This window comes from Canis lupus, chromosome 14 (genome assembly GCF_003254725.2).
Source record: "Canis lupus dingo isolate Sandy chromosome 14, ASM325472v2, whole genome shotgun sequence".
Lineage (NCBI taxonomy): Eukaryota > Metazoa > Chordata > Mammalia > Carnivora > Canidae > Canis > Canis lupus.
The window spans coordinates 23,503,668-23,517,687 of record NC_064256.1 but is presented as its reverse complement, the minus strand read 5'-3'; the positions used below and the strand labels follow the sequence as shown (position 1 = coordinate 23,517,687).

At 38.6% G+C, this 14,020-nt stretch overlaps 1 protein-coding gene across 28 annotated transcripts in view; it reads left to right on the top strand.

Moving 5' to 3' along the window:
* ICA1 (islet cell autoantigen 1) overlaps positions 1 to 14,020 on the top strand; it is a 142,782-nt gene that overhangs the window by 97,958 nt on the left and 30,804 nt on the right. For 26 of the 28 annotated variants that reach the window (XR_003145611.3, XM_049093634.1, XM_025471223.3 and 23 more), the window contains 2 exons: positions 3,736 to 3,861; positions 4,881 to 4,979. Coding sequence is in view for 25 of the 28 variants with exons in the window: in XM_049093634.1 (XP_048949591.1) it covers positions 3,736 to 3,861; positions 4,881 to 4,979 (225 nt within the window). In the remaining 3 variants the exon portion in view is untranslated. Of the gene's footprint in view, positions 1 to 3,735; positions 3,862 to 4,880; positions 4,980 to 14,020 lie in introns of those variants that run through there. The other 2 variants (XR_003145612.3, XR_007402023.1) reach the window with 1 other exon arrangement.

The window sequence follows — 14,020 nt, the reverse complement described above, 5'->3', positions numbered from 1 at the left end:
ATAAGTTTTCTTTTAGGATAAAAGAATATCTAGGGGATCCCTGGGTGGCTCAGCATTTTAGCACTGCCTTCAGCCCAGGGTGTGATTCTGGAGTCCCAGGATTGATTCCCACATCAGGCTCCCTGCATGAAGCCTGCTTCTCCCTCTGCCTATGTCTCTACCCCCCCCCTCTCTCTCTCTCTCTCTCTCTCTCTCTCTGTATCTCTTATGAATAAATAAATCTTAAAAAAAAATCTACACAAAGGAAAGAACAAAATCCATAGCCCCACAAAAAAATTAATTTGCATTTAATTAGATCTAGAACCCCCCATTAGCAGGCCAGTCTTGTATTTACCTTGTATTTACTATTTACTCCTATTCATTCTTTAAGATCCACTTCAGATATCCTTCCCCCATCTCAGAAGCCTTTATTCCCTGCCTGCTTATCATTTATATCAGTTATCTGTGGCCACAATATCTCTGTGAAATAAGCAACTCTAACATTCAGTGTCTTAAGACAATAAGCATTTCTTATTGCTCACAGGTCTGTGGGTTAGCAGGACAATTCTGGTCTCTTAGGCTCACTCATGAGAATGTGGTCAGCTATAGGGTAGGGAGGGCTTCTCCTGATCATGGGTGGCCCCCCCCTCATATGTCTGTGGGTCAGGTGGGCAAAGACTGATCTGTTGGGACACCTGGGCTCTCCTCCTTGTGTCTCGCATGTACAAGATTGTCACACCCCTCCACCTGGCCAGCCCAGGCATGTTCTCAGGTTAGCCTGAGAAGCAAGAAAATGGAAACATGCTAGCATTTTTTTTTTCAAGCTTCCAGTTTCATCACATTTGTTGACATCTCACTGGTCAAAGCAAGTCACATGCCAAGCTCCGATTCAGAGTAGGAGGAGCCTTCAAAGTTAAAGGTCAAAGGGCGGGATACTGGGAGGCCAGTATTTGGGGCTTTAATGACATCAATCTATCCTCCCACCCCACCCCACCCCCAGCATTAATCATTCTCTTATCTGTACTACCTCTCTTCTACATTCTTAGTTGTATTGTTCCAATTGTATTAGAATGTAGTTGCTAATTTGTCTTCTCTAAAAGACTAGAGGGTCCTTATTCTTAAGTGCGTTCATTCATAAGTATATACTGACCCATTGCTACAAATTTCACTCCTTTATAAATGCGCCAGTGCCTAGCACTAGTCCTGACACATAATAGGCAGTCACCAAATATGTGTTGAATGAGTACATATGTGAAAGCTCATACCCATATTAAGAGTGGAGACAGTGCCTCTCAGGATCCCAGTTGAGGAAGTCTTCCTGGCCTCAGCAGCTGGTGAACTGGTGGGGGGCTTGCAGTGAGGATTTCAGATGCTTTGAAACATCCTCCTCACATTCTCCCATTCATTGCCTCTGGAACTTGGTTTTTCTTTTTTGTTTCCTTATTCCTCTCAAAGGAAGACAGAAAATCACTACTTTTAACTAATTATAAATTCACTTTATAGTCTGTGCTCCCATGCATCTTTGCCTAGAGTTTTTGCCTCTATGTGGAAATGATGAAGCTCCAGGATTTATTTAAGCTCATAGTGTGGTCAATTTGAGAGGACCTAGGTAGGCTTCTATTCTTTGGTTTCCCCAGACCTGTAAACCAAAAATACAGAAAAATTCATAGGAAGAGTTTTCTACAGCTACGGATGTAAGACCCTATTAATATAGGATATTACTTCAAACAAAATGATGTTAAATGCATTGCCTCTTTGTTTTCCAATTCCATAGAATCTACAGGAAAAACTTGGGTTTCTGGGTAGAATCATAATTTTGAGCTTCTTGATGTTCCAGTGACTAGTGTAAGTTGCTTGAGAGGCAGAAAAGTATGGCTTTGGAGTCAGGCAGGCTAATCTAGAATGGCAGCCTTGCTCATTAGTTACTTCTCCAGATAAATGCTCTTACCCTCAGCAGTCAGAGAGGGTAATAACAGAGGCTAAAAGAGAATGAGTGGCATGTGCTGAGTGAATTGAATTAATTGTTCAGATGTATCAATTGTATCAATTGTGAATTGTATCTATTGTTAAATCACTTCAGTTGTCAAATTGTAATAAATGGTAGCAATTGTATCGATTATTGTTGTTATTATATAATGCCCTATAATCTTATAAACTGTGAATATATGTAATATTATCAGTGATAAAACTTAATGTTTTATATCAAATAGTCTTCATGCTTGTATTTATTAAAAAAGTAAAACCATCATTTCTAAAACAACATTAAAGGTTATACTTTAAAATGGTACTTAGGTACTTTACCTTTTGAAATGGCCTAGAAAATTTCTTTATTCAGTCACCAAATAGGTTTTCGGCACCTGCTTTGTGCTAGGTCACCAGGTGCCGGTCGTGCAGTGGTGATCAAGGTAGACTTGCCTCCTGGTATCCTGTGATGGAAGAACTAGCACTAATGAGTCAGCATTACTCCCAGATTGCAGTTACCTACCTGGTAACTACAACTGTGTGAATTATCTGAGATTAAGTGATATTTGGCTTTCCCTGGTTAAAATATAGTGTGGTGATACTTCAGATTGGAAGAAGGAGAAATTTTGACTTCACCCATTTTAAAGTAGCTGTATTATTTTTAAAACCTTCTATTTGGGACACCCAGGTGGCTTAGTGGCTGAGTGTCTGCCTTTGGCTCAAGTCATGATCCTGGGGTCCTGGGATTGAGTCCTGTATCGGGCTCCCCATAGGGACCCTGCTTCTCTCTCTGCCTATGTCTCTGCCTCTCTCTGTGTGTCTCTCATGAATAAATAAAAAGAATCTTTAAAAACAAACAAACAAACAAACCATTTTTTAAAGATTTATTTTAAAGAGAGAGAGTGAGCACATGTATACATACAAGCATGAATGGAGGGAGGAGCAGATAGAGAGAGGGACAAGCAGGGTGCCCTGAGTGTGGAGCCCAATGGGAGGCTTAATGACCCTGAGATCATGACCTGAGCTGAAAACAAGTCAGAGGCTTAACCAACTGAGCCACTCAGACACCCCTTAAACCTTCGATTTTATTATCAAATAATGTATAGAATTGACATTTCTGAATCTTTTCCTGACTTACTCCATTTTGAACTACTATATGGCTGAGGGATAGAGGGAGAATTGCTTATGTAAATACTCAGTAATAAAAAGTCGAAAGTTTATCAGTTTTTTTGGCTGTGTCACAATTCTCTTATGTGGTATCTTAGGTTGGATCTTGGAACAGAAAAACAACATCAAGGGAAAAGCTAGTCAAATCTGAATAACGTCTGTTGGTTTAGCTAATAGGATTGTGTCAGTGTTGATTTCTTATTTTTCACAAATGTACTGTGTTACGTAAGGTACTAACATTAGAGAAGCTGAGTGAAGAATATACAGGGAGGTCAGCATCAAAGAACTATAGGGAAACAACAACAGGGCGAAGGTTATTCCCTTGCCACCGGGCATGTTTCGAGACTTTTCCCCCTGCGGTCACTTTGTGAATGCTTTGAAAGGAGAGGAATTTTAACTTTTGACTGACAAAAATAGGATCTGCTATAAAATCATAATCATATGCAGTGCTGTGTTGAAGTCCTTTGGAGGTAGAGAATGGATGTCATAGGATATTCTCTCTTGCTTGAAATTTCAAAGGTGTTTTCTTGTATGAGAGAGATAAACCCACTATGGGTCTTCTCTCACTGGCAAATTTTAACTACTTAGGAGTCGGAGTGGCTCAAAGGTTCCCTTTTACTTTCATAGGTACAAACCCAAGTACGCCTTGCCAAAAAAAGCTTTGACAAATTGAAGATGGATGTGTGTCAAAAAGTGGATCTTCTTGGAGCAAGCCGATGCAATCTGTTGTCTCATATGCTAGCAACATACCAGGTAACAAAGTGATGTTGGTTACATTGAACCAAGAGCGTTATGAGATTGAGGAGACAGAAGACAGTTTTTGAGCTAAAAATATGGTTTTGGCATTATGAAGTTCTGAATGTCTTGCTCACAATTTACTTTCCACACCTCTCCTTTCTAGTACAGTTTACTCAAACTGAGTATTAGCTATTTCCTGTACTCACATTGTGATCTCTTACTTTCCTGCATTTACTTAGGTGGTTTCACCTGCCTGAGTGCCTTTCCCCTCCATTTGTACCTTTCCATATTCTTCTCTGTTTGATGTACCAGTCTGAGCATCACATCCTTCAGAAAGCCTCCTCTGATTCAGCTTTGTAGCCTGTACTTCCCATGGCATAGTCACTTACTCATCAGATTGCCATGATTCAATGAACTATTAATTTTTGTCTCCTTCTAGCCTCTGAGTTCTTTTAGGATAGTACTCATATCTAACAAGAGTGCTACTAGGCACCAATGGAATGTGGAAGGCCAAATTCTGGGTGTTGTAGAGAATATAAAAATAAGAACAAATTTCCTGTCCTAAAGGAACTTAAAGTTTCAGAAAAAAGTCAGAGATAGTCCACACAGTCTGACTATATTTTCTGTACTTCAAGGAGAAAACTGAGTGTGCTAAGTGAAATAAGTTCTACAAAATCCAGTGAGGGTTTGAAGAAGTGGTGAATCAGTGGCGATATGACAAAAGTAGATTGGTAATGATCCCTAAATTTTGGGATATGGATCCCATGGGACAAGTACAGAGAATAGAGAGGAGTGTCCAAGTGGTAGAGCATTGTTAGCCTTTGCAGGCAGTATTTGGGGTAATGGGGGGCTGGGAGCATTTAGTGTGGCTGAAATAGAGGTATAAAAAGAGGCATAATGGGAAACAAGGTGGCAGAGATGAGTTGGAATCCTATTTTGGAGTACCTCAAAAGCCACAGATGGCACACTTCTCCAGGGCCTGTGGCTAGAACTGGGCATGCAAACATTAACAGCTGTCCTGTCTTTCCTTACAGACCACTCTGCTTCATTTTTGGGAGAAAACTTCTCACACTATGGCAGCCATCCACGAGAGCTTCAAAGGTTACCAACCATATGAATTCACTACACTAAAGGTATGAAAGCTAGAAAGGCTATTAGAAAATCTTCTGAAAAGTAATGTTTTGTTTACATCATAGACAATGTCCATGGCGGCAATCATCATTATTCCAACAGACTCTCAATGTCAAAGAGAGAGCTATGCCCCCTACGATAGTCTTTTACTGCATCAGTATTCAATACAACAATAAGTCACAGAAATACAAAAACACAGCTTGAACCTTGGGGTACATGTTACTGGGAGATGAATTGTGGGGACTGGTCCTGCTCATTTAAATGATTTGTTTGACATTGTTAAAGGGAAGATTGTTCAAGTCTAGTATACTCCATTATTTTTTAATTATTAAATTCAAATATGCTCACTTGAAAAGTTATTTTTCTTTCCTCTCTTACTTCTGACAAATGTCATTTTATTCTGTGAGTACCATCTAATACAGAATTAGATTTTTCATAAGACTACAGGAACATTTTCCAATAGAAAAAGCAACATTTAACTCTGTGATTTCTCAACTCAAAAAATATATATGCAAAGTATTTTGATTCTCAGTATTGCAACCAACTGTACAATCATTTTGGTTGCTGAGGGAGGAGAATGCATGTTGAGAAGGAAGTGATTTGGGTTCCAAAAGGATTTTGAGAATGAAAGTACACTAGGTATTTTGTTGCCAGGTCATACCTTTGAAAGAAAAAAAAAAAAAAAGAAAGAACTGGTTAAAGTTCACCTTGAAATTGCCTTCCTTCTGATTTTTCACGCAATTTGTAAATGACTCACACCTTGCTTGAGAAAACATTAAAAAGCTTTTTTTTTTCTTTTTTGCTTTAAAATTGCTCTTTGATTTTGAGATGTTTATAATGTCACTGCATCTACAAAATACTAAGAAAACTTTAAGACCCTGACCCTTTAAATGAAGATCCCAAAAGGAACCTAGGACAGTTCACTCACCTTGAGATGCACCTACCCTAACTCCAGACAGGACATCTGGCCAGTGAAATTTGTTCTCATAATCTTCCTGTCAGCTGGCCATTTGCTCATGTATTGGCACTTGCTGACATGCTGCATGGTAAACAGATTCAGCATGTGCCCTTTTTTTGCTCTGTCATCTGGACTATATGCACTTGAAGGGAGGGACCTTTTATTTCTTACATATCCTCCTTTGTCCAGCCACATGTTCTGTATCCAGTGAGCCCAAAGCCTTTCTTATTAGCACATCAGCAATGTTATCATTGTTGGTAGGGCTGTATCACTTCCCCATAATTTATTACCACTTTCAGCTCCTTAGGAAGCAGCTATCCTGATCAAGCCAAGTTGATCAAAATCATTACAACTCACACTCTTCACATTTCTTATACAGGCCTAAACAGAATCCCGTCACTTATTCTTTGATAAGGCAGAGAGTTTCAGGTTTTGGAGTGTGTATGTGCATTAGATTTTATTTTATAAGAAATACAATTTCAGTGTTTGTCTTTTAAAAGATAGCTGTATGTAACTCAGATCAGCTAGTTGGAAGATAGAATGATGCCTTCTGCAAAGACAGTTTAAAAGAAGTTCAGGTTGGAGCTAATTGCATATAAAGTACAATATGAAATTGAAGTTGTGCCACAAGCACAGAGGAATCCTTATGTGTACCCCTGGCCTCCTGTGCTGAGGAAAATATGGCTCTTTAATTGTTGCCATGATATTTATCCTGCAGAGAGGATCAAGCTGATTATGTTAGAGGATTTCTGGGCAGAGAATTTAGTGAAAGTTTGATGGCAATGGTTCAAGCAGGACATAATTACAAGTATTTTGGGCACATGACCATCTTTTGCTTTTTGCATCCTCAGAGTCTTCCTTAAATTATGGTATAAGTAACAGTTTATGGTTTAATTGTAATATAAAGTCAGTAGAAATAATATATGTTAAGGTATAGTATAATTATAGTAATATTAAGAATGTTAAATGTCCCATAATCAACCAAATAAACTGGGCTCTTATTACTTTTCTAGAATGTTATTTGTCTAGGCTTTTCAGTGATGTTATATTAAATCCCAAGCTAGTCACTAATTATTTTTTTTATATGGGCTTAAACCTATATAATAGAATCCCGTTATCATACAGCTCATTATTGCATACACAGAGGCATGTTGTATATCATGAAACATGAAAATGAAAACCACTAATGCCTTATGCATTACCATCAAGTATGAAGATACTACCTGACTTACCAACCTCTTGCACTAATATTTTTTAAACTCTCCTTGTATTTAAAAGATTTTTATTTGATTGAGTCATTTTCAATATATGTCATTTTCTTCTGAATGGCGCTATGTATTGATAATGGATATTTTGAAATTTAAATAAATATTTTCACGATTTATTTGTTCTCTGGATTTACCTAAGCAAATAGCCCCTGAAATGCCTTTTGGGACTCTGGCTGGAAAGAAAACATTGTCTTTGGAGAGGTTTGCCAAGCTCTGTTAATGAAAAGCAACCCATTTGTTTTCTTTGCTGCAGGGTGTATTCTGAGTGTTGGTAATTGTGCCACTGCAGCTGGATTTCCTGACTGTTAGTTTTATGCTTGATGAAGGATGATAATTAATGCGTTAAACACTCGATGCATCCTGTTTGGAGGGAAGAGTCTTTTGCAGAATTACAGGGATATAACTCATGCCCCAGAAGTTTAAGTTTTATTTCTAATGAATCTTTCTCAGAAAATACATGTCATTCTTTCCCAAAATAATTTTATTGTAAAAATGAATTGTCTCCACTTCTTACAATTTGAAAAATACCAAGTGACTATGTTGACATTTTGCAAATATTATGTGGTAATGTTTTAGGTGACAACTATTGCTTTTTTATTCAGGCCTGGTATTGTTCTATTAAAGCTACATTTATTGACATAATCCTTTATCACTTAAATTTTATGATTAATAGATTTTTGTAGCATTTTAGCTTCATGGGAAATTTAGTGTTGAAATTTAATATTACAAAAATAATTGTTTCAATATTACAAATTTTTTTTTATCTAAATGCAACACAGCTCACATTTAAAGTGGAGAGAACCATCTTTTTAAGTGATTTCCAAAAAAAGAAGCTGTGCTCTATCTCATATTTTCAAAGAATAAATATTTATTATTTCATTAAAATAGTATTAAACATAGGTATTGTACATGGGTTATTATTAATATGTTAATTTTATACTGATTCCATCTTATCTGAGAATGTCTTTTCACATGGTAGAAATAGTCATAGAGATAGGAATAGAATATTTCTAGGTATATCTCAGAAGCACTGTCACTTTTTTAGAGAAAGTAATTTAGGCTATGAGTTTAAAGCATTTTTTTTTTTCCTTTTTAGAAAGCTAAATGAGATGCTGTCTGTAGGAAAACAGTGCCCTGTCTTAAATTACCAACCCTCAGATGTGGTCATGTTTACTTCATCCTTCCAGGATGCCGTTTACTTACACATTTCCCCACAGATCCAAAACAGGCTTTAGAGAAAGCAAAACAAAAACAAAAGCAAAAAACCCCTCAGGAGTCAAGTGGCTTTTCTCTGGAAAATCTAAAATTCTGTTTGTATCCGTGGTCTTTTCTCCCCTAACTATTCTGTGGGTTGAATTAGATGTCTTTCTAGAGAAGTGATCACTGGGGGGCCCTTTGACAAGTGGACACACACCCATTGGAAGCTGGATGGGGGGCAGGCATGTTCTACTGTGTTTTTTTTTTTTTAAAGAATCAGAATGCCTATATTTAATAAAAATGGCCAGTAGTAAAATGGATTTCTGTGATGCACCTCATTCCAGTATTTTTAGCAGGAAAGCCAGGCTTTCTACTCTGGATACGTGATAAAGCAAAGTGTGTAAGATCATAAGCCCTAGAGCTAGCCAGACCTGGCTTTAACTTCGGCTCTTTCACTTGCCAGCTGTGTAGTGGTGGTGGTGGCAATAAGGGTGGCGGCCATTGGTGGTGGCACCAGTAGTCCCACCAGTAATAGGGATGGGTTTATCAAGAATTCTAGAGTGGAACCAGAAGACAGCCATTGGCAGTAATCACTACAGAGAGTTTTGTTGAGGTTGCCAGGTTCTGTAGCCTAGTTTAAGTGACTCTCTTATTGTTTTCACCCTAGATGATTAGTTTTACGGTGAGTTTCACAGGCAAGGCTATGACTGGCAGCAGAATAGGTGTCTCACACCCCACCCCGGATAACCTACTCCCTCCCTGACTCCCACAGATGCTCTGGCTGCTCCATTTCCAAACCCGTTCTTCAGCCCTGCAAGGCCCTGGTCCGGTCTCATGTTATTCCCACAGGGATAGGGAAGGGCAGGGCAGGCCTGCAAGCAAGAAAGGCAGGGAGGCTTCCCATCCCGTAGCAGGGCTAATTCTTAAAAAATGCACTTCGGCTTTGCAATTGGCTTTTGCCCTGTGCCAGGATTTTAACTAAGGAAACCCGAATCTGAAAACCTAACTTTGGCCATGTTCAAAAATAACCATTGAAACAGATGTGCCAATGTTCCCTCTTTTCTTTCCTGGGGTCTAGGACTTAGCACTGTTATATGGAACATCGTTCTGGAGACCAAAATGTTTTAGCTTTCACAATTCAAAAAAACATCCTTCTCTAAATTTTGTTTTTCTCAAATTTGTATGCCTAACAGCCTTCTTCCACCCACCTCCACATTTCTCAGTTAATCACTTGAACATTTACCGACAAGCCGCACCGCTCTGTAGTTACTTGCTTTGAAAATAAAGCCATAATAGTTTTTATGAAAATTGGGTAAATATCTCTGCAATGCTATTTTAGTTGCCAGTCCCAACATGGCAATTATTCATGGCAAGCATCCAGAATATCCTTTTAGACTTTCAAGTTTTCTCTCAGTGTCATTACTTTACACAGCATTTTAGAAGAATGATTTTCCCCCAAGCTGTTCCAGGCCAGATCATTGCAAAAACTAAGATGCATCCAAGTCCATGGGAGAGGTGGAGATGAGGGGCTGATCATGGCCACCACTAAAGTCTGAGGTGGACCAGCCAGAGTGTGGGCGATCATCTGTTTGTCCATCCCTTGTGATCACTGACATTTGTTCTTCCAGGCAGCTGGTAGCTCAGGCTCTCCTCATAATGGTAAGGTTCCTCTCCATCCTCTGCTTCTCATTCCTTTACTTTTCCTCAAGGGGAAAGGGAAAATATTATCATTGCATAGGCAGTTACTTATTGCCAGAAACTTTGCTAAACGTGAGGTGAAGTAACGTCTCAGAGAATTTGTCATGGTATGCGTGACTCTAATGTGCCAAGGCTGGATATCATAATTAATAGTACTGTTAGTTTCAGCACTAACATATAGAAAGTGCATATATTTTTATCCTCAAGTAACCTTGAGAAGTTGGGTCTACTTGTTTTTTCTTCCCCCCATGTTTCAAATGAAGAAACTGAAGTTTAGAAAGATCTAGTCATCTGCCCAAGGCCACATGCCCAGTATGTGATAGCTCTGGGAACATGGATGCTCACGCCTTTCCCATTCTACCCTGTGTCATTTCTTCCAGGTGGGACTTTGGGCTGTGAGGCAAGGGGGACAGGAGAAGGTAACCTGTGAATTAAAAGTAGTACTTTGAAATGTTTGCACATAGTTGAAAAACATCATCTGTATAAGTCAGATACCTAGGAACCTAGTTCCCTTCTTTTAGAATTTGGAATGAAGTCTTCTTGATCTCCTTTGGCACTTCATGTGAAGGAGTTAAGTAAATGTTCTTGGCTCAGCTATTCAATAGTATTTCTTGACCTGTTGTAGAATTTTGAAGACCTGAATTCAAATATTGCTTCTATTTTTTCATGGTTGAATGGCCTTAAGCAAGTTATTTCACCTGAGTCTCTCTTTCTGTATCAAAAAACCAGGAAGACAGTGTTTATCTGGGTTTTGTGAGATGTGTAAAACATGGAGTGCAGTATCTAACACAAGGTGAGCCCTTAAGGCATCTAATTCCTTTTTAGACTTTTAAAAATTATTGATAAGAAAGCACATTTTGATTGCTCACTATGAACTTGATACTGTGCAGAAGCATTTTCTCCATTAATCCTCAGTATTCCAAAGAAGGTATACTTGTCATTAACTAACTCCACTGTTGTGATGAGTGCGCAGAAGCCCCCAAGGGGTGAAGACCCTTTTCCATGTCACAGCACTACTTGATCTATTTTCGTACTGCATCTGTTTCCAGGACCCTGTGATGCCTTCCTGGTGACAATTTCCCATCATATTTTAAAGAACAAGATTACATATCTTATTTATGATTGTGTTTATTTTTCTCTAATCTTATTAGCTTTTTGTTCTACAGTACAATTCAAGAGTACCTTCTGATCCTAGATTAACAGTGCTCCTTATATAGTATCTTTATAGATTTATAACTGCATGGGTGGGGAGGCCATGTGTGCTAAAAGTCCATGAATTGTGTGTCTCATACACATCATGACAGCCTCTGCTTTTTATTCCTCATGTGCTACCAATTATATAAACACAAACATACACACCCAACTGAGTTCACCATCTTTTAAACATGCCTCACTATTTTCAGCATTTCTATTTCCTTTTATAGATAACCATTTGGCACCTTCATATACATACAGTATAATTAATGGAAAGTAGCCTAAGAAAATTAGATGTCGTAATTAAAGATTAGAAAAAAAGGTTACTCAATTGTCAAGGCTAAACTTAAACTTAGGTCATTATATTAGTGTTGGCTGCTAGCCTTTTGTCTGTGAAATTTGTTTTGCTGAGTAGTTTTGCTTTCATTCAGATGAATGTTGCTGTTGCTTTTATTTTCCTAATACAGGAAGTAGTAACTCCCATTATTATATTAAGCTGTTTCCTTTCTAAGACACTTTTGCAAGCTCAGTCTGCGCATTTCCTCTGTCACGCTGATCTTATATATTGTGTGTGTGCTTCCTGAAACCATTTAAGCATTGATGGAAACTATTAGCATGTCAGTGCAGCCTTAAACAGAGAAAGGTTACTTAGTCTAAAAACATTCTTTCCTCTGAACAAAACCTTTCAGTCTTATATGATTCTGTATTGCTGCTAATACATAGTGATTTTCATAAGCAATTTTAATGAGGGACCTAGTGGGGTTGGAGTTTAGAAACAGAATGGTTTGACGTTTCATTTCTGGACATGGATGTGAATGTGGCTTCCATCAGCCACTGATTCAAAATAGTTCCATCTGATGGCTGCCTCATCTGTGCAGTCAGCCAGGCCTCTTAGATTCATGTTGCCTGAGCAGGTGTTCATGTCACACAGAAAATGCTGTCACCCCTGACTTTTACAGATTCTATAGGGTTAATTGTTTTCAGCTGAGTTATGGACTTTAAAATACTATAAAGAATTCACCTCCACCATGGTCCCGACTTGGACCTTTTTATCAAATTTTGGAGAAAGCAGTGATTCACTATGTAGAATATCCTGTATCTGCCAGTCACACCCAGGAGTCTAATATTGAGAGAGGCAAAGGGCCATGATTCATCCTCTGTGAGGTTTCAAAGTTCCTCTAAGTTTCTTTATTATCTACATTGTTTACCATCTTTGTAAAGGAACAATTTCCATATGTGTTTGAATTTTTTTCCCCTTTCTGTATAGAGGAGTATTTAGCTTAGTTTGATCTAAAACTCTTCCTTGCTTCAAAAGATTCCACTTGAAATTTCCTAAAATTGACTGTGGTGATGGTTGCACAACTCTTTACTATACTAAAAACCATTGAATTGTATACTTTAGATGGGGGAATTCTATGGTACAAGAATTATATCTCAACAAAGCTGATGGTAGATTCTCCACACAAGGTTCCCCTTAATTTGAAATTCTAACATTTAATAAATAAGCCCAGGTACTCAGTATTAATTTTGCTTGTGTTTTTATAAACCTTTTCCTATTACTCCCCTGAGCCTTTGAATTTCCTAGCTAAAGAGCTCTAATTTTTACAGTTTAACCTTAGGTACATTAATTTATCAACCAGCAAGTACATATTTAGCACCTTTTTTGAATGGCAACATCCAAAGGAAAAGAGGAGCAATTGTAACAGGAATTATTAATAATAAAGTAGCAATTGGAACTGTAGCCATTCTGTTGGTGAAGCACAATAGTGACTTAACTGTGACAGGGAGCCAACAATTGAGTCTCTGCTAATGGGCCAACAGGGAAGGGGTTGAAAAGAAGGAAGGAGTGGTTTACATTACAAAGGGATTGTCTGTGAGCTGCTCCAGTGTGGTTATGAGGGGAGGTCGGGCTGGAGACAGAAGGGATGATAACCATGGAGCTGTCAAGGGCATCTCAGGGGCTTAGGCAAGCGCTGTGGCAGCTAGACACAGCCGGCTGAGACCAGACATGTCTTGCCCCTGCCTAGTGCTGATTGAGAAAAAGGAAATACAATGAGAAGATAATTGAGCAAACCAGGAGGCCTGAACAAGTGTCACAGAATTGAAAAGTGCCTCTTGGAGCCATCAGAACCTTGGCTGAAAATACTCCTCCTGGCTTCACTTTGGCCAGGGTTGGACCACTCTTTGGGGAATAAAGCTGCTGGAAGGGTTTTGGGGTGTGGGGGTATTGGTAATGTGTGTGTGTATGTGTGTATGAATAAAATGCTGTGATTGGCAGATCTATTGAAAAGAATAAGTCCTTGACATCTGTTAAACTTCTCCTTGTGATTGCACATTTCCAAAATAAACGCTCGCTCTCTCTCTCTGGGATATGTGATTTTTAAAAAGAACACCTAGACTACAGTCCATATTCCAGTTGCCTTATTTGTTCCAGTACTGCCCTTTATCACTTTTCGCCCTCCAGCTTATAATCATGGATCCCAGTTAGTTGTCATGCATTGGAGAGATATAAAGGGCAGAAGAATATGTTGAAGCCAGTGGGGCACAGTGTTAAAATATTGATGAATGTGGGTAAAGGAATGTTCTCCTGTGTGACCCTTATTGACCTCTGTATCTTGATCTCTTAAAACTTGTGCTCTTGCCCACTACAGTACAATCCCAGTGGATTCATTTTATTCCTCGAACAAACCAAGCTATGCCTTCCTTTAGGCCTTCCTTTGTCCTCAGG